General features: G+C 33.1%; 1 protein-coding gene across 2 annotated transcripts; it reads left to right on the top strand.

Annotated features, from left to right (window-relative positions):
* Positions 1-265: 265 nt before the first annotated feature.
* LOC132754496 (nuclear migration protein nudC-like) lies at positions 266-8,900 on the top strand (the record flags this gene model as incomplete). 2 transcript variants are annotated; one of them, XM_060745133.1, is given in 8 exon segments in its annotated part: positions 266-343; positions 740-943; positions 1,253-1,336; positions 3,278-3,388; positions 5,847-5,915; positions 6,722-6,847; positions 7,297-7,380; positions 8,750-8,900. In XM_060745133.1, coding segments are annotated over 8 exon segments (879 nt in total), but the record flags the coding sequence as incomplete, so codon positions are not given.
* Positions 8,901-21,787: the final 12,887 nt, after the last annotated feature.

Below are 21,787 nucleotides of genomic sequence, written 5' to 3' on the forward strand. Positions count from 1 at the left end.
CCTGTGAGGAATTGATCCAGTTAGCTTGCAGGTCAGTTGTTTTACTATGGTGACCATCGAGGCACCAAGAATTTTCCTTTGCTAACAATGACAGCTGGAATGTTGCCATATGACCTTTATAGTGTTGATATGACTTAAAAACAGAAAAAAACATGCATTTTCAGTTTATATTTAATCAAGCTATAATCAAATTTAAAATTTTAAAAATATTATCATAAAACAAGCTGTTAAATTTATTTTAAAATGATGATTTTTTTTGTTTCAGTTGCTTGAGAAGATGTTTAGTTTTCTTGCCAGGAAGACAGATTTCTATACTGGGGGACAGAAAGGGGAGTCAGAAAAGGTAAACTAAGCTTTAATATAAAAAGGAATTCTCTCCCTTGATACCCAAAATGTAACTGTTTTACAACATGTATGACCTTTTATTTAGAAAATTATGAAACGTGTACTCAATTTTACATTGGAAATGTAAACAAAAACCACACAACTTGATGGTACAATGAACCTGTGCTAAAGACAACCTCTTAATAAAGATCACATTGGAAATAAAGGTCACTCTTTGACAATCGTGAATTTTTTAAATTGACGAAAGTAACCATAAATGCTCTATACAGGCCATGTCCAGTCTCTCTTTGATGTCCTTTGTTCACATGTTTCACTGTAATTAAAAATTGTCGAGTGATTATCACAGTGTTATATCAAACAAAGAATATAATGAATGATCTATTTATTTGACTAGATGATATTGAGTAAGTTCAGGAAGCATGAGAAGGTTGCATTAGAGAAACAAGCACAATTAAAGGCAGAACGTGAGGAGGAGGAGAGAAGGAGGCAGGAACGAATAAAGAAGAAAAAAGAAGAGGAAGAAAAAGCAAAAGATGAACCAAAGATTAAAGAGCTAACTGATGAAGAGGCAGATAAATTACAAAAAGAATTAGAAAAGGTTTTGTGTTGTACTTCTGTGTAAAAGTTAAGATAGTTACGGTACAATGATTATATAAATCTGATTTCCTGCATAACTGTTGTTTAACTCTTACCACACTAAATATCTCAAATGGACTTACCTTTCTTTTAATTTTAACAGAGATCAGGAAAAAAGTAAGAGTAACAACATGTCACCACCTGATGGGTTGAAATAATTTATTAATATCTACTAGTCTACATTATAACAATGATCTTCATCAGAACAATATCAATAAAAAAATGTCTTATAGTACTAAGTCAAGGTATATGAAATCTATCTCTATTTTAGAAAAAATCTGAGCCAGAGTCTAGTGCAACAGAAAATGGAACTGGTGACAAAACTAAAGATGGAGAGGGCAAAGAAGATAAAAAGGTAAAAATATATCACCAACAGTGATTTTATCACTTATAATAAAATCATATTTTGGATGCGAGGAATTATATCACATCCAAACGACATTGATTTTATAAGGTGATAAAATCACTGCTTGGGATATATTATTTGATTCTAACACAGCATCAAAAAATAAACGCTGCGGTACCTGATATCCCTGATTTGTTTCCGTACTTATTTTCAGCGAGTCACATTTTTAATGGTTATGTCACATGTCTAAAAATAGATCGTCGATAGTGATTTTATTGCATATTTACCCACACTTTCTGTAGTCTTAGAATTTAATTATAAAAAAATGTAATTCTCATGCCCATGTCAAAGAAATGGATAAAATGCTGTACACAGCGTCTGTCAGTCCATCTGTCTGTTTGTATGTGGCATCTAGTCCGACCAATAAATAGAAAACCCTTTGGCCTAGAGTACAAAGATATTGTGTGGAGGTTGGTGATTTCTAGTAGATGACCTGTATTGACTTTGTGGCCATTAGGGCTTAGGTCATTGTAGCATTGAACAGCAAAAGCATGTCTGTCATATACTGTTGGGAAAAGGCGTAAAATGAAACAAACAAGCATGTCTAATATTACAAGAAAATGCTTTGGCCAAAGATTTGTTGTGGACGTTGGTCATGACTACAAGATGAATCCTTTTGATTCTGGGGTTTTATTTTCAAAGCTTATGATATTTGCTGAGATATAAAGTTGAAAAATTAATACCAATGTTTATTGTGATAAAAAATAATTTATTTTCACTTTACACTGAGTGTGATTATTTCCCAAGGTCATGTGATGATGTACTTGTTTGAGCTGCTATTACTGAACAAATATTGTTTATTGTCTGCTCTATTACACCTATAATTCTGATAATTGTGTCAGATGTTTATCTTATCACAGCAATATGGCTCAAATAATTAACACATTTAGACATTGCAGAAAACAGAGCACAACAGACGAAACTAAAAGTCAAGACTGTACTTTACATTTTTATGTCCACCGCATCTTTAAAAAAAAATCATCAAACCTAGGATGAATGTTTAACTCATTGAAAAACAAATTAAATGTTATGAAAGTTGAGACATTGGCAACTAGATATAAATCTATGACTTTTGATTTTAGACTGCCTTGTTGTTACATTTACAGTGTAACTTCTAAAAACCAAACACCTGTGGGACTAGCCAAAAAGTTCAGAATTTGGAAGTTTCCGGAATTTGGAAGTTTCCGGAATTCAGAAGTTTGGAATTATCTGAATAAGTAGAAACATAAGGTTAACATTGAACATTAATTGTTTGAGATATGATGAAAAATATAGGAAGCTTGTTAAATTCATAAACTGGCAAAACTATTACACTTTTAAGAAATTATACCTACGTTGTATAATAAATTTCAGTATCACATTTAACTGAATTTGTTGATACAAAATTATAATTTAATATTGCACCAGTTATTAATAAACTGTATTTATTTGTTTTTCATCACAATATACTTCTCATTTTTATTTTTCACACTTTAATCAAGTGTTTGACTTGCTTGAAAGGTTGTGATTGTAATAGGTGTCAAAATAAATCGTTAAGTGCTAATTGGAAGACATTTCTGAAGGTTTTACAATCTCAATTGTAATATTCTATCACACCTTTTTCAATTTCCGGATTTTGGAAGTAAATTTGAATTGATATAACCTAAATTTTACCAGAAAAGTCGTTTGGAATTCAGAATTTAGAAGTTCCGGAATCAGAGGTATTTATTACATAGAAAACAGGAGAAATTTCGGGACCCTGAAAAATGTTCGGAATTCAGAAGTTTCGGGATTTAAGAAGTTCCGGAATTCAGAAGTTACACTGTATTTCTATCTATTTTTATTACCCTTTTTACAGTATTGTAAGGGAACATTTTACCAATAAATTTATTTACTTGTATATTTGAACAGTCTGATGATGAAGAAGAAGATGAGGATGCTAAAGGGAAGATCAAACCAAACTTTGGAAACGGAGCAGACCTTGAAAAATATAGCTGGACACAGACTCTGTCTGAATTAGAAGTTAGTTTTAATCTGTACAGTTATTCATGTTCTTAAAGAGAAATAAATGTATAATATTATGACACATAATATAATGAGAATGTTATGTTACATTTTTTTAGTTCATCTAAGCTAGCTCATGGTAAGCTTTCAGGATCCTTGAATGTCCGTAGTCCGAACACATTTAGTTTGTTACCACTCTAGTAGTCTAATGGTCACATTTTTGCCTCAGTTGTCACCAAACTAGACAAGTTAACAAACTTAACAAGACAAGTTAGAACATGAGTCATTTTGGATGAAAAACTAGGCCACAGGAGCTAAAAATAGAAGCATCTTCAGGGCTCTCGATTGACACGGGGATCCGGGTTTTGACTCGTGAAAATTGGGAAATGTACAAATTTGACACGTGATAAAATCTGCTCAAGAGTCAATTTGCCACATGGGATTTTCAGCTATGCAATAATAATTACCTTAAATCCACCCCTAATTACCTATCAAATCCTACATATGTTCAAATCACACTCATTAAAAATGTCAACAGGCAGTATAAGTGTGTATAAAATGCTTTACACACGGCAATTGTTTAAAGCCTGTGCACTGAAGCGCGACAATTCAGTGGCTGCAATTTGACAGCGCTAAAAATAGCTCTACACAACTGATAAGAATCCCATACTTGAGGTGTCAATTATTGATTGCTTTTAAAGGTTTATAATACGTCTTTGATTTACTTGGAGTACCTGTGCATTTGTTATTTCTTTTTCCATTAAATATTCCTGGTACATTTTAGTATTTAAAATTAATATGATATAGCATACCAGTAAAGATAATTTTTTTTTATTTTATACATTTAATCAGAAAAGCTGCTGCTTATTTTATTCTTTCACAGCAATTCATTTTTTTGTTTTATTTGTTTTGTTTTTTTAAAGGTGGAGGGAGGGGGGGGGTATAGACATTTATAATTAGGCATTTTTTTCTGTCAATTTAGACTTTGGAATCATCAAAAATGACCTCCAATTCAGACATTTTTGTAACATAAAAATGATTCATGTAGTCAAATGACACTAGAAAAACATAATGTGACTCGTGAAAATTTTGGCCAAAGAGTCTTTGACTCATGAAATTCTGACCCTACTGAGAGCCCTGCATCTTGTTAAACTGTTGTTGCTACTGTTTTGGTCCAATTATCCTTGAATTGGTCAGAAAAGTTGTTAAGATGATTTCTAGGTCAAATTTGCATATGGGTCTTCTGGGAACAAAAACTAGGTCACACAGCCCAAATATGTTACAACTTAATGTATTGATATCTTTGGGATTTAAAGCTTTATGAAAGTGTGTTTTCAAAAACTTAAAATTGTGGTCATATCGTTCCCAGTGTCTTGATGTACATGAAAATTGAAAAGATATGGTTTAAAATGGTTTGGTTTTTGAGCTTTATTGAATCCTTATTCTTGACTTGGCTTGTCTTATTTTTTATGCTAATTTATTTTTTATGCTCCCCAATAGGGAGAACATTTAGTCGCCACCTTGTCAGTCCTTCTGTCCGTCAGTTGTCTTGTCCGGAGCATAGCTTTAAAACCCTTGGAGATAATTTGTTTAAACTTCACACAGTGGTAGAGGGCATTGAGGCGGAGTGCAGTGTCAAAGAACCATAACTCTATTTTGCATTGTTTTTGAATTATCTCCCCTTTTAGAAAAATCTTGTCCGGGACATAACTCTAAAACTATAAGAGATATCAACATGAAACTTTGTAGGTAGATAGATCTCAATGAGTAGCTGTGCAGTACATAAGAACTGTAACTCTATTTTGTCTAATTTTTGAGTTATTGCCTTTTGTTTATTTTTGCACTTTGAACTTTGTCTGGAACATAACTCTAAGATTATTAGAGAAATCAGCATGAAACTTTGTAGGTAGATAAATCACGTTGGGTATAAATGCAGTGCAAAAGAACCATAACTCTGTTTTGTCCCATTTTGGAATTATGTCCCCTTTTAGAAAAAAACTTGTCCGGGATATAACTCTAAAACTATAGGAGATATCAACATGAAACTTTGTAGGTAGATAGATCTTAATGGGTAGATGTGCATTGCTCAAGAAACATAGCTCTGCCTTGGCTTATTTTGGAGTTAATGCTCTTTGTTCATTCTTACATTTTAAACTTTGTCCGGGACTTAACTCAGAAAGCATAAGAGGTATCAACAAGAATCTTTGTAGGTAGATAGATCTTATTTATTAAAAGTCCATACAAAGAACAGTTACTCTGCCTCGCCTAATTCTGGAACTATCGCATTTTACACTTGTCCAGGGACATAACTCTGAAACTACAAGAGGTGTACTTTCCTGTATCAAAAACCTATTCGGGGAGCATCACCCGGTTCAAACCGGGCTCTTTTAAAATATGTTTTTTTTTAAAATCTTTTTGAATGAAAACAAGGTTATACTGTTTTGCCTTTTTATTTTGATATTCATTGTTGTTACAGGTAATGATTCCTTTAAATGTGAATTTCCCAGTAAAAAGTAAAGACCTTGTTGTTCAGATGGAGAAAAAGGTAAACAAGAAGTTTGATATAATTTATCTGCTGAACATTTATAACACAATTTTTTTTGATTAATTAAAGTGATCTACATATATCTCCATTACAAAATCCAATTTGGCTGCCATTGTAAAATCTATACTTTTTGCACTGTTTTTTTTTACTTAACCTATGCAGAATAAACTATTAGCCTGCTGGTGACAATATAGTCTAGCCATCTGTGCTGTCTTAACATGGTTTGGACTGTTTGATATTCATTTTTCATTTTTTACTAAGTACAGATATTTCATTAAATAAGTTTTCATTTTCTACAGTTAAACACTTACAGTCATCAAATTTAGCACTGCCCCAGTGGCCCATGGCCAATGAAAAATAGTTCGGGCCAGTGGAAATTAGTTTCAGGTTACTATCCCGGAAATTCATAATAGACTGTTTCAAATTTAAAGCTTGGCAAATCTATTATACAAATATCAACATGATTAGAATTAAAAGAAAGCCCGTATAAACATTTTGGTCTAAGTAGCCACTTGGCAAGGTGACCTTTACATCACTTGTCCCACATCACTCGGGGTACAAAATTCTACTCTTCATTGTAAGAAAGCTTTTTATCTAGTATTGATAGTTTGGTGATTTTATTGGGGTTCTTCCCTGTTGTGACTGAATTCATAAAGATAATGATTTTTTTCTCTGTTGGTGTGACTTAAAAACAACAACCAACAAAGAAAAAAAAACTTCATTTATGCTCGAAAAAAAAAATGATAATGAAAGACTGTTTTTGTAAATTTTCTCCAATTAAGTTTGAACTTGATCATTGTTGACAGCATGTGAAGGTAGCATTAAAGGGGCATCCAGCAATAATAGATGGTGAACTACAGCATGACATTAAACTAGAGGAATCCACATGGACTATAGAAGATAGAAAAGCTGTTAAACTCTTCTTTGAGAAGGTATATTCAGCCTTATATTTATAACATCTTACTTTAGGTATTGTGTTAATCCTTTAACTGTTATCTGTTACTCTTAAACTTTGATATTAAAATTGCAAATAGCATCAGAAGATGGCAATCACTTATAACAATCATCTTTACTTGTTGAAAGGGAAGGGAGAAAGTGGGAAATTAAAAAAACAAATGAAAAAGTCCATTTTATGTTAAATTGGGAGAAATACCTTTTAAAATTTCATTATCTTTCAATGTTCAATAAAATGCTTCTGAAAGGTTGTTTTGTTGTTTTTTTTTCTTCAGAAAAAGAGGAAAATTATACTATGTGGAGAGGCATAAATTTTGGCCCCAAATTGGCTGTAAATACTACTGCACAGTGAAAGATTTTGACATGATCATAACTGTTTTAATATGTGATAATTACAGATACAATTTAGGACTTAATATGATTTCAGGTGAACAAAATGGAATGGTGGAGTCAGGTTGTCACGACAGACCCAGAAATCAACACTAAAAAAGTTCAGCCAGAAAATTCTAAGGTTTTGTTTTTTTTTCTTCAATGTACCCTGATCCAAATATGTATTGGCAGCACATTATCAATTAACAAATTAACAACATATGATATGGTTAGAAAATAGATAATATACGAAATGTTTTATTTTTGTATGCAGATCATATTGTTAAATTAGTCTTCTGGTAACGGGGGTCACAGTTGTTTCCTTGGGCAAGGCAAAATTTCTCTGTTACTTTTGATCTGAAACATTGAGCCTTATAATTAATCATTTGTCACTCACCACTGACCCCCCTCCCTCCCTCCCCCTCTCCGTAAACAAACAAATAATTAGTCTGCAGTAGTCATAGATAGTCAAAACGGTAATAGTTTAGAGAAAGCAGTTATCTCCCTTTAACTGAACAATAAGACATTTTGATAATTTGAATTATATCTTACCAAGTTCTTTATACATGTATTTTATTTTGCATATAGATCATATTTTGGGATCAAGGTTATAAAACTTTGAGTTCTATCTTAAATCTCAGAATTTAATTGGTCAGTGAACATTATGTGTTGGTTTCTGTCATGCCAAATATCTGATCTATGAAGCGTAGAAAATTTCTTTAAAATCTCAGACCCTCACAGTTATGTAATTTTATTTTCAAAAATGAAAGCATATGAAATGCCAAATCTTCATTTGAGTGTTTACAGAAGAATTGTGTACAATTTTAGCCTTTGCCTAATATAATGTATGATCTATTAGATTTTATTCTTTTAATTCAATGGAGGTAACTGTGGTAGCCATCAATCAGATTGATTGCAGTTTAACTTTGCATTATAAATAGGTACACATTTGTTGAATCAAAACACAGATCAACTCTCAAATACATTTTGTTTTTGAGATAAAATGTTCTTTATAAAATTAATGGTTGAAATGGTTTTCATTTTTATTTGTTCAATGTTGATACAGAAAAGTTGGGGAAATTTATGTTAAACATATGTGATAATACAATGATATAATAATGAAATATAAATTTAATAAAAAGTCTTGTTTAATATGGTAATGCTGTTTTATATCAAAGTTGTTGAGATTGACTTTGTTCTGCATTGGTTTTGAAAATATTGAAACTAATTTAACCATCGTGCCAAAATTATTATTAAATATCCAAAGAAATTGACTATGATGTCAATATATTTAGAAAGTTCAAAGAAATTAACTGATTTTTTTACTGCGTATATGCAGTTATCTGACCTGGATGGGGAAACTCGTGGCATTGTCGAGAAGATGATGTATGATCAGAGGCAACGGGAGCTTGGTCTTCCAACCTCCGAGGATGCCAAAAAGAAGGATATAATGGACAAGTAAGTTTGTTATTTTAATCATAGATGTTAATGTGATTTGCTGAAAATTGCAGTTATCAGATCTAGACGGGGAAACTAGGTCAATGGTAGAAAAAATGATGTTTGATCAACGGCAGAAAGAAATGGGTTTACCAACATCTGATGAACAGAAAAAGCAAGATGTGATGTCTAAGTGAGTTTTGTGGGGCATGTAGTTGGTGTTGTGTTACCTATACCCCAGTCATATATAATATATATAACATTTAGTTTAGCATGCTGTTATTAAGTTATTTTGCCACCTGTTTGAGAAGTGCTTGAAGAGTAGTGTCAAGATTGGCAGGTTTTTTTATACCTTGCTTTCACTCTCCTGCTTGAAGCAGCACCTGAGGTCTTCCAGCAACATTTACTGCAGAGTCACTGTATTTATCTTTTAAAATCCAACAAAACAAACAGAAACATTTGTACAGAAATTTCAGATTGTGGAAGAAGGTGCTTATTGTGTCTCCTTGAAAAAGGTGACATATAGGTGTTACTTTTGTCGGCGGTGTCGCCCTAATTGCCAGCGTCCCATTAAGCTTGTCCGGGGGTCATAACTCAGTCACTATACAGTTACACTTCGCTCGCTCGAACTCAGATCGCTCAAATACCTCCCTTCGTCGAACTCATCGCCCAGTCCCGGCAAAATTCCTATATTGTTCTACCTCGGATCGCTCGAACACCGATTGCTCGAACTCTCAAACCTGCTCTCTGGTCCCTTTAGCAGAAATATAGTGAAAATCACATGTTTTCGGTCGAACACAAAAAGACGAGTCGACTTGTCCTAAATAAATGACAGTCGGCGACATATGTTTTTAACACCTTGTGATCGTGACAAAGGTAATTAAGGTTAATTGATACAAAATAAGAGGTATTGTAACCAATTTGTTTGTTATGATAATATTGTTGATTTGCCATTTATGGTAATGATAAAAAAAAAAATAACTCATGAAATAAATTAAATATGCAAGTCATTATTAAAGAATGACGTTTACACGGACGGCTTTAATTACAACCGTGGTTCATGTAATGTGAATTGTAACAGTGTTATCTATTTAAAGAATGATAGTTGTGTGTGTATATATTAGTAAATGACTACAAAAAGATGCTGCTGTAAACTTTTTTTTAAACTATTTTATTAATATAAATTCATCCAATAATAAATATATAAATATATTTTGAACATTGTTCAATAAGTTTGGTCTGATTGCCCAATCGAACTGAATCAATTACAATATGCATGAATATAGATTACCATAGAGTACCGTTAATACTTAATGAAAATACTGGGATAATAATTCTGAATATGACATATCCCACGAACAGATGTATTAACAAACAATTAAATTGTCATATTTATCATTTGACCGGTGTAAGCTAGAAAACCTTTAGGCCTATGATCAGCGTAATTATAGTTCAACCTCGGTTTGCTCGAACTACCAATCTCTCGAACAAATTTGCACAGGCCCTCCGAGTTTGAGCGAATGAAGTTCGACTGTAAGTCGGATTGACTCCAAACTTGGTATGCAATCTTCTTATAATTACTTGAAATGCCGTGCACAAGAATTGTTACTCTGCACGAAGTTAACCAAAAACGGCAAGTTGGATTTTTCTTAAGTTCTACCTGTACCAATGGCTTCATAATTTACACACTTACTAATCCATACAAAGTATATGATCTGGGCAAGTTACATAACTATGGCTTCCATTTGCACCAAGTTATGGCCCTTTTCAGCACTTAGAAAATGAATAATGAATGGTTAACCTAAACCGGCAAGTTGGAAATATCTTATGTTCTATCAGAACTAATGGCTTAATAATTTTCACACTTACTTATCAATACAATGTACATGATATTGCCAAGTTGTATAAATGTGACATCCATTTTCCCAGTAATTTCCCTTTTTATCACTTTGAAAATAGGGCCTTGTATGGTTAACCTATTCCGCCAAGTTGGATTTATCAAAAAATTTCACCTAATTACTTAATTTATTTAATGATATCTTTCATATTTGGTTGGTGGATACCTTTACCGGTCCTCTAATTTTTTGTGGCGTTAGGCGTCTCTAGGTCAAGGTCAAGTTCACTTGTGTAAAAAAATAAATCTAAACATTTCTGCTCATACAGCCTTTATTTTTAAGTTAATATCTTTCATGTTTATAATAGTCATACCAAGGGAGGTCCTCTTCTTTTTCCTTTAGTAAGGGGTTATTTGGTCAAGGTCACCAATGTCAAAAATAGATTTTTTACACTTTTACAGGTGTATTAACCTTATTCTATCGACAGATGTCTTGTATATTTTGTAGGAACATAAAATTGAGGTATTCTCATTTGGATGGAGGTAGGGGTCAGTTGGGTCAAAGTCACCAGTGCTAAAAATAGATTTTTAGCTCGACTATACAAAGTATATGTAGAGCTGTCCTACTCGCCCCGGCGTCGGCGTCCGCGTCCAGATTTTAGATTAAAGTTTTGGTGCAGTAAAATATTTTTCACTATAACTTTGTCATTTCTTAAGGTATCAACTTCAAACTTCAAATATATGTTCCTTATCATCAACCACATCTTATGTGACAAGGTTCATAACTCTAGCACCAATATTTTCAGATTTATCTCCCCTTGAACTTAGAATTTTCCTTAAAAAATACTATTTTTTACTGTTACTTCTTTATTTCTTAAGGGATCAACCTCATACTTCAAATATATGTACCTTATCATCATCCCCATCTGATGTGACAAGGTTCATAACTCTAGCACTAATATTTTCAGATTTATCTCCCCTTGAACTTAGAATTTTCCTCAAAAAATACTATTTCTTACTGTTTATTCTTTATTTCTTAAGGGATCAACCTCATACTTCAAATATATATACGTTATCATCATCCCCATCTTATGTGACAAGGTTCATAACTCTAGCACCAATATTTTCAGATTTATCTCCCTTTGAACTTAGAATTTTCCATAAAAAATATTATTTTTTACTGTTACTTATTTATTTCTAAAGTGATCAACTTCATACTTCAAATATATTTACGTTATCATCATCCACATGTTATGTGACAAGGTTCATAACTCTAGCACCAATATTGCAAGAATTATCTCCCCATAAACTTAGATTTCTTTACTAGAAAAATGTTATTTTTTATTATAACTTTTTTTAGCTCACCTGTCACAAAGTGACAGGGTGAGCTTTTGTGATCGCTTTTCGTCCGGCGTCCGGCGTCCGTCGTCCGTCCGTCGTCCGTCGTCCGTAAACTTTTACTTTAAATGACATCTTCTCATAAACCACAAGGCCAATTTCATCCAAACTTCACAGGAATGTTCCTTTGGTGGTCACCTTTAAAAATTGTTCAAAGAATTTAATTCCATGCAGAACTCTGGTTGCCATGGCAACCGAAAGAAAAAACTTTAAATATCTTCTTTTAAAAAACCATAAGAGCTAGAGCTTAGATATTTGGCATGAAACATCTTCTAGTGAGTGTCTACCAAGTTTGTTCAAAATAAAAGCCCTGGGGTCAAAATTGGCCCCGCCCCGGGGGGTCATTGATTTTCCCTATATGCATATAGTAAAAACTTAAAAAATCTTCTTTTAAAGAACTCAAAGAGCTATGGCTAAGTATTGAGCATCAAACATGTTTTCTAATAGGTGTCTATCAAGTTTGTTCAAAGAAAGCCCTGGGGTCAAAATTGGCCCCGCCCCCAGGGGGTCATTGATTTTCCCTATATGCATATAGTAAAAACTTAAAAAATCTTCTTTAAAGAACCAAAAGAGTTAGAGCTAAGATATTTAGCATGAAACATGTTCTAATAAGTGTCTACCAAGTTTGTTCAAATAAAAGCCCTGGGGTCAAAATTGACCCCGCCCGGTGGGGTCATTGATTTTTCCCTATATATACATATAGTAAAAACTTAAAAAATCTTCTTTTAAAGAACTCAAAGAGCTAGAGCTGAGATATTTAGCATGTAACATGTTCTAATGGGTGTCTACCAAGTTTGTTCAAATAAAGGCCTGGGGTCAAAATTGGCCCCGTCCCGGGGGTCATTGATTTTCCTTATATGTGTATAGCAAAAACTTAAAAAATCTTCTTTGAAAAAACCCAAATAGCTAGAGTTTAGATATTAAGCATGAAACATGTTCTAGTGAGTTTGTTCAAATAAAAGCCCTGGGGTCAAAATTGGCCCCACCCCGGGGGTCATTGATTTTCCTGATATGTGTATAGCAAAAACTTAAAAATCTTCTTTGAAAAAACCCAAATAGCTAGAGTTTAAAATGTGTATAGCAAAAACTTAAAATCTTCTTTGAAAAAACCCAAATAGCTAGAGTTTAGATATTAAGCATGAAACATATTCTAGTAAGTGTCTACAAAGTTTGTTCAAATAAAAACCCTGCGGGTCATAACTGGCCCGGCCCCAGGCGTGTCATTTTTTTTAACTATGTATGTAGAATATAAGTGGGGCGGGAGGCGGCGCCCACTAAAAACTTTAAAAAAAAAAAATCTTCTTTTAAATAGCCCAATGAGCTAGAGCTTAGATGTTTAGCATGAAAACATTTTCTTATGGGTGTCTACCAAGTTTGTGCAAATAAAAGCCCTTTTGGTTAAATTGGCCCTGCAATGTTTTTGGGGGGGGGGGGTTGGGGCGACCTATATACAGGTGAGCGACCTCAGGGCCATCATGGCCCTCTTGTTTTTTAAAGGTATCTACCTCAAACTTCAAATACTTATTCCTTATCATCAATTACATTTTATGTGACAATGTTTTAACTCTTGAAAGCAAATATTACAGATTTATCTCTCTTTGAACTTAGGATTTTTTTTTAAAAAAATATAATAACTTCTTTACTTTTTAAGGTATCTACTTCAAAACTTCAAAATATATATTTCTTATCATTACACAAATGTTGTGTGACAAGGTCCATAACTCTAGCATGACTATTTCTAGAATTATTCCCCTTGATCTTGGAATTAATGTTAACAAATGTTATGTTTTTACTATTTTTTAATACATAATTATACATAATTGATTTTTCTTTCATAGTTTTGTCCTCCTTACTGCGTCCAGTATTTTATTAGTCGAGCTTCGCTGTCTCCTGTGACAGCTCTTGTTACACTTTTGCTCATACTGCCTTTATTTATTGACATATTTATATTATAATTGGTAGGAAGATAACTTACATGGTATTCTTCCTTTGGATGGAGTTAGGGGTCAGTTGGGTCAAGGTGCTAAAAATAGATTTTTACATTTTTGCCCATAGACAGCTTTTTTTTTTTTTTTTTTTTTTTTTTTTTTTTTTTTTTTTTTTTTTTTTTTTTTTTTTTTTTTTTTTTTTTTTTTTTTTTTTTTTTTTTTTTTTTTTTTTTTTTTTTTTTTTTTTTTTTTTTTTTTATATATTTTTTTTTTTTTTTTTTTTTTTTTTTTTTTTTTTTTTTTTTTTTCTTTTTTTTTTTTTTTTTTTTTTTTTTTTTTTTTTTTTTTTTTTTTTTTTTTTTTTTTTTTTTTTTTTTTTTTTGTTTAGTTCAGTGTAAGATCGGAATATATTTCACCGAGTGAGCACCAAAAGGTATATTTAATATGAACTATGAAATATATATATGAAATATATGAAATATGAACTTTTGGTGTTCACAAGGTGAAATATATTTCAATCTTACACTAAACTAAACAAATTTTCTTTTTATTATATGCAAAGAAACATTTTAAAAAGACATTTAACCTAATACTGAATGGAAAGCGCGCCAAATAACAAATACAACGTGACGGTCATTTAACGACGTCACGTCATTAAGTTGGTAGCCCAGTACTGTGCACGCTGGTATTTCCACTGAAACAACGTAAAGGGCTTAAATTCAAAACAGTGAAATTATTCAAAGTTGGTAATTTCACTGTTTCAAACAGTGAAATTACCAGTTTTTTATACCACTGATATATTTCTATAAACCACCGAAAAGCATGTAAAATAAATTGACAGATTTATTTCATATTTGGTAGGAAAATAAGTTGCATGATATTCTTCCTTTGGATGGAGTTAGGGGTCAGTTGGGTCAAGGTCACCAGAGCTAGAAATAGATATTTTACACTTTTGCCCATATAGCCTTTATTTATTGACAGAAAAAAAAAAAGCCCTGGGGTCAAAACTGGCAGCCATGTTTTTAACTGTATGTGTATAGTAAAAACTTTAAAAATCCTCTTTTAAAAAACCCAATGAGCTAGAGCTTAGATGTTTAGCATGAAACATTTCCTAATGGGTGTCTACCAAATTTGTTCAAATAAAAGGCCCTGGTTTAAAATTGGCCTTTGCCCAGGAACCTATATAAAGGTAAGCGATTTCAAGGCGATCATGGTCCTCTTGGTAAGATAACTTGGCAGAAATGATCACCATTATGAAACAATTGGCAGAGCACAATAACCAAGTCGCAATCCTGAAGGTCAGGGTCACACTCAAAGGTCCAATGTAAATAACATCTTCATTTTTATTTCATGTCTGCTCTATAACTTATTGACAGTTCAAAGGTTTTAAAATTACTTGGCACAAGTGATCATCACCATGACACAATCTGCAGAGTTCAACATCCAGGTTGCTGTTCTCCATAACTTTTTTTTACTTTATGGAAGATTTCAAATAACATGGCACAAATAATCACCATCATGAGACTATGTGATTATGATATGCATGGCATAATATCAAGGTCTTGGCTGGTAAAAGGTTCACTACGGAAGGGGATTTACCTGTCCTTCAGACTGCCTTGTTAATCCTGATGTAATGTTGTTACAATCAGTTCAAATGCCACTAAAGTTAAAGTAACATGTACATAGTAAGAGTTAAATAACCTATATTTAAGAGGAAACGGCCTAAGTGACAGCTATACTGTTCACAAGGCGACATATCTGAGTCATAGATATAGTGACACTACTTTTCAGGCTTCATATTTTAATTGTGTTTGTTCCAGATATTTAACTTTTTACTGTTTTATTTTAGTTTCCTATTATATTAACCCAATTTTTAATTTTGATAATTTTATCATTCAAAATGGAATGCAACTGGGAGTTTACTAATACTTTTTGTCAATCATGTGCATACTATATTGTACAATTTAATTATAAGGATTACAGGTTTTTAAGCTTTATCCACATTTGATTTGTGTAATTAAAATAATTTTTTTTTGATGCTTGAAGATGCTTAAATTTTTATCATTTGTTGTTAGGGGGTAAACAACTGTTTACAAGAATTTGAAGATGTGCAGCTGTAATAAAAAGTAGTTTTGACCTTTATACAAGCTTTGACCTGTATTCTATAGTTTGACCTTTCTCCAAGAGTTTGACCTCTCTACAGCAATGTTTGACCAGTGTAAAGCAGTGCTTGACATCTAAGTCACAGTTTGAAGTGTTTAAAACAGTTTGATATTTGTTTTATTTGTCTTGAATAAACTTTCAATTATGGTGCAGAAAATGGCGACTGAAAATTAATTAATCGAAATCAAATGTTATTCACTTTAGATGCAACGGAGAAAGGCAAAGTAAATTTACTTTTCACATAGGTGCTTCGAATATTATGTATACATTAGGGCCGGGAATTATATTCGAATATTTGAAACACTGCCGAATATTCGAACATTGAAAAACGAATATGAATATTCGAAAAAAAGGAATTTTTTTTTTGTTAATACTTTAAAATTTCAATTAAGATTGTAAATTAAGCCATTGACCAGGTGTTATTGACCAGGTGTTCACACGTTTGTATGACGCGTGTCAACGATTATCGCCAATTAACTGTGAAAACTTTGGGGTCTAGTTGATCAAAAGGGCGCCAGTTTCACAGTTTGCAATATACCTGTTTAACAGTTTATTATGTAATTCTTTCCGATTTTAATTACCTTATTTATTGTTTTCTGTGCTATGATCTTTCCGATTAATCAATAATTGTCTAAAATTTTGTGAAGACGAAAAAATCGACACGCATTAATCGGTGCTTTATGAAAGCATTGTAAGTGTTTATATTCCGTCGGACTCCGTGTGATATTTACTGCGTTATAGCTAAATTTATCTGAAGAATGTTTTACACCTTATCTAAATTTTAAATAAATTAAAAAAAATATTTAATACAAGTTAAGTTTCAATATAATTATGTGTTATTGCTAAGAGGCTATGGTGATTTATATTACTGTCAATCAAGTCACGTGAGTTACCTCCCGTTAATAAGACAAATGATCAGCAGTCGGATTAACTGAACAAAAGGCAATCGAATCATGAATTTATTTCAAAAGTAAACATATATGTCGATTTACAATACATAAAATAAAAAAAACTTACGTAGTAAGAAAGGTATTTTTAATCGTCGATTATACCAAGCATATTTAATTTTAAATTCGGATACGTATACGTCAAAGAGAAATATTGGAACACATGTTTTCAAAACGAATATTCGAATATATTTGAATATGGAAAACGAATATTCGAACATCAAATTCCTTATTCGTTCCCAGCCCTAGTATACATCAACTTGTAAGTATTTGGGTGTTTTGGTGGATGAACATTTAGATTTTTATTTTGCCCTGCCATAAAATGGCTGAGACATACAGTGTTACCCTGTTTCGTCATTCCGTCCTTCCATCATTCCAAAGTTGCTTCATTCCATCATCATCAGTTTCCATTCTTTATCTTGGTAACAGTTGCACAAATTCAACTCAGATGGATAAGTCACCAAAAATGCAGGGCAAGTTCGAATTTGGTCATGGTCCGATGATTTGTTCCCCTTGATAAAATTTTCAGTTTCTATTCATTATCTTCCCAATTGTTTTAACATAAACTCTAATTTGACATATGGATTCATCAATGGAATGTGCAGGTCAAGTTTGAATTTGGTCATATAATTCTATGATTTTTTGGAGAGTTATGCCCCTTAAATTTTGAAAAAAAAGAAATAAATTTTCAGTTTTCGTTCTTTTCTACCCAACTGTTGTACATATTGGACTCAAATTTGACATATGGATACATGAAAGAAATGTGCACATCAAGTTCGTAAATTTGGTCATGATTCGATGATTTTTGGCAGAGTTATGCCCTTTTAACTTTGAAATACAGGTAAATATGAAATTTTCAGTTTCCGTTCATTATCTCCCCAACAGTTATAAACATTCAACTCAAATTTGACATACAATTATGGATATGTCATTTGGAATGTGCAGGTCAAGTTAGGATTTTGTCAGTGTTCAATGATTTTTGACAGAGTAATCCCTCTTAAAGTTTGAAAAAAATAAGAATTTTTCAGTTTCCATTCATTTTCTCTCCAGTTCGAATTGAGTCATGGTTCGATGGTTTTGTTAGAGTAATCCCTCTTGAAGTTTGAAAAAATAAAAAAAATTCAGTTTCCATTCATTATTATTCCCAACAGCTGTACACATTCAACTCAATTTTGACATATGGATATTTCAAAGGAATGTGCAGGTCAAGTTCGAATTTAGTCATGGTTCGATGATTTTTGTGAGAGTTATGCCCCTGTAACTTTGAGAAAAGAAATAAATTTTCAGTTTCCATTTGTTATCTTCCCAACAGATGTACATATTCAACTCAAATTTAATGTATGGATAAAAAAGAAATTATGTCATGGGAATGCGCAGGTTAAGCTTGAATTTGGGCATGGTTTGAAAATTTCTGACAGAGTTATTCCTCTTGAAATTTGAAAGAAATAAGAAATTTTTAGTTTCTGTTCATTATCTCCCCAACTGTTGTACACACTCAACTCAAATTTGACATATAGATACATCTTCAGGAATAAGCAGGCCAAGTTTGAATTTGGTCATGGTTCAATGATTTTGGTAAAAAAATTAGAAATTTTCAGTTTCTGTAAAATTTTCAGAAAATGTATGTAGAAGGTTGAAATCGCATGTGCAGCTATTTAACCAGAAAATACAAGTCAAGTTCGAATTTTGTTTTGGTCCGATGAGTTTGGACAGAGTTTCCCTTCTTGAACTTGGAAAAAATAAGAAATTTTCACTTTCTGCTCTAACTTTTGTAAGAATGTATGTCTGAGGTTTAGATTGCATGTGCTGGTAATTTACCAGAAAATAAAAGTTAAATTCTAATATGGTCATGGTCAGATGTTTTTTGACAGTTATCCCCCTTTAACTTGAAGAAGATTTATAAATTTACAATATCTAATCGTCATTATCTCGGCTCAAACTTTGCAATATGCAATTTTCGAAAGGTTTACACAGAATAGTTCAGGGCCTTGAACTGTGTATAAAATAGTTTGTTTTTATATCGAATAGTTTAAGGGGCCTTTGGAAAAGGGTTTTGTCAAACAAAAATTTGGAACTAAAAAAATTTTTATAAATTTGAAAATTATGTTGTGGGGGGGGATTTGTGGGGTTTTTGACACATTTCTAGTTTGTACTTTCGATATTTTTTTTGTTAATAGAGGCAACATAGGCGCAGTTATTTAAAAATTTTTAATTAAAAATTGACTTTTTAAAACATATACGAAAATGTATTACTCTTGTGTTGTGCCTGTAACTGATTATTGTTCTTCAATATGGGGTTTAAAAAACTACAACAAACTAGATATTACTCATCACAGAGCAATCAGATATTGTATGGGAGTGTAGGACAAAAGCCATCCCGAACAAAAGCCCTCCCATCCAAAAATTACAAGGCTGACAAAAACACTTGCATGAAAATGACAGGGGGTACAAAAGCCTTTCTGTAAAAATGACTTGGCGGAAAAAAGCCCTGCCGTGAAATTAACAGGTCGGACAAAAGCCCTCCTGCACCAAATACATATATGTGCATTGAATAGTTTGTATTTTTAGCTCACCTGTCACAAAGTGACAGGGTGAGCTTTTGTGATCGCTTTTCGTCCGGCAACCGGCCTCCGTCGTCCATCCGTAAACTTTTACTTTAAATGACATCTCCTCATAAACCACTAAGCCAATTTCATCCAAACTTCACAGGAGTGTTCCTTTGGTGGTCACCTTTAAAAATTGTTCAAAGAATTTAATTCCATGCAGAACTCTGGTTGCCATGGCAACCGAAAGAAAAAACTTTAAATATCTTCTTTTAAAAACCCATAAGAGCTAGAGTTTAGATATTTGGCATGAAACATCTTCTAGTGGGTGTCTACCAAGTTTGTTCAAATAAAAGCCCTGGGGTCAAAATTGGCCCCGCCCCAGGGGGTCATTGATTTTCCCTATATGCATATAATAAAAAACTTAAAAAATCTTTTTTTAAAGAACCCCAAAGAGCTAGAGCTAAGATATTTAGCATGAAACATGTTCTAATGGGTGTCTACCAATTTGTTCAAATAAAAGCCCTGGGAATCAAAAAATTGGCCCCCGCCCCAGGGGGGTTTCATTGATTTTCCCTATATGCATATAGTAAAAACTTAAAAAAATCTTTCTTTTTAAAGAAAACCCAAAAGAACTAGAGCTAAGATATTTAGCATGAAACATGTTCTAATAAATGTCTACCAAGTTTGTTTCAAATAAAAGCCCTGGGGTCAAAATTGGCCCTGCCCCGGGGGGTCATTGATTTTCCCTATTATGCATATAGTAAAAACTTAAAAAAATCATCTTCTAAAGAACTCAAAGAGCTATGGCTAAGATATTGAGCATCAAACATGTTCTAATAGGTGTCTACCAAGTTTGTTCAAATAAAAGCCCTGGGGTCAAAATTGGCCCGGCCCCAGGGTGTCATTGATTTTCCCTATATGCATATTGTAAAAACTTAAAAAATCTTCTTTTAAAGAACCAAAAGAGTTAGAGCTAAGATATTTAGCATAAAACATGTTCTAATAAGTGTCTACCAAGTTTGTTCAAATAAAATCCCTGGGGTCAAAATTGGCCCCGCCCCAGGGGGTCATTGATTTTCCCTATATGCATATTGTAAAAACTTAAAAAATCTTCTTTTAAAGAACTCAAAGAGCTATGGCTAAGATATTTAGCATCAAACATGTTCTAATAGGAGTCTACCAAGTTTGTTATACCCCCGCACAACAAAGTTGTAAGGGGGGTATACTGGAATCAGCTTGTCTGTCCGTCCGTCCGGCTGGCCGTCCGTCCGGCTGTCTGTCGGTTTTTCTTGTCCGCCCAATAACTTAAGATTCCTTTGACCCTTAGTCTTCATATTTGGCATGGAGGTTAGTCATGATTAGTAGATGACCCCTATTGATTTTGAGGTCACTAGGTCAAAGGTCAAGGTCACAGGGGCCTTGACTTCAAAAAGCTTGTCCGCCCAATAACTTAAGATTCCTTTGACCCACAGTCTTCATATTTGGCATGAAGGTTAGTCATGATTAGTAGATGACCCCTATTGATTTTGTGGTCACTAGGTCAAAGGTCAAAGTCACAGGGGCCTTGAATTCAAAAAGCTTGTCCGCCCAATATCTTAAGATTCCTTTGCCCCCTTAGTCTTCATATTTGGCATGGGACGGTTAGTCAATGATTAGTAGATACCCCTATTGATTTTGAGGTCACTAGGTCAAAGGTCAAGGTCACAGGGACCTTGAATTCAAAAAGCTTGTCCGCCCAATAACTTAAGATTCCTTTGACCTACAGTCTTCATATTTGGCATGGAGGTAAGTCATGATTAGTAGATGACCCCTATTGATTTTGAGGTCACATAGGTCAAAGGTCAAGGGTCACAGGGGCCCTTGACTTATAAAGCTTGTCCGCCCAAATAACTTAAAGATTCCTTTGACCCCACAGTCTTCATATTTGGCATGGAGGTTAGTCATGATTAGTGATGACCCCTATTGATTTTTGACGGTCACCAGGTCAAAGGTTCCAAGGTCACCAGGGGCCTTGACTTCAAAAAACTTTGTCCGCCCAATAACTTAAAATTCCTTTGACCCATAGTCTTCATAAAATTTTGGCATTGCAGGTTTTAGTCATGATTAGTAGATGACCCCTATTGATTTTGAGTGTCACCATGCAAAGGTCAAGGTCACAGGGGCCTTGACTTCAAAAAGCTTGTCTGCCCAATAACTTAAGATTCCTTTGACCCACATTTCCATATTTGGCATGGAGGTTAGTTATGATTAGTTAGATGACCCCTATTGATTTTGAGGTCACCGTGAGGGTTAAAGA

Source organism: Ruditapes philippinarum, unplaced genomic scaffold, assembly GCF_026571515.1.
Source record: "Ruditapes philippinarum isolate M1 unplaced genomic scaffold, ASM2657151v2 ctg14043_1_1_1_1, whole genome shotgun sequence".
NCBI classification, from domain to species: domain Eukaryota; kingdom Metazoa; phylum Mollusca; class Bivalvia; order Venerida; family Veneridae; genus Ruditapes; species Ruditapes philippinarum.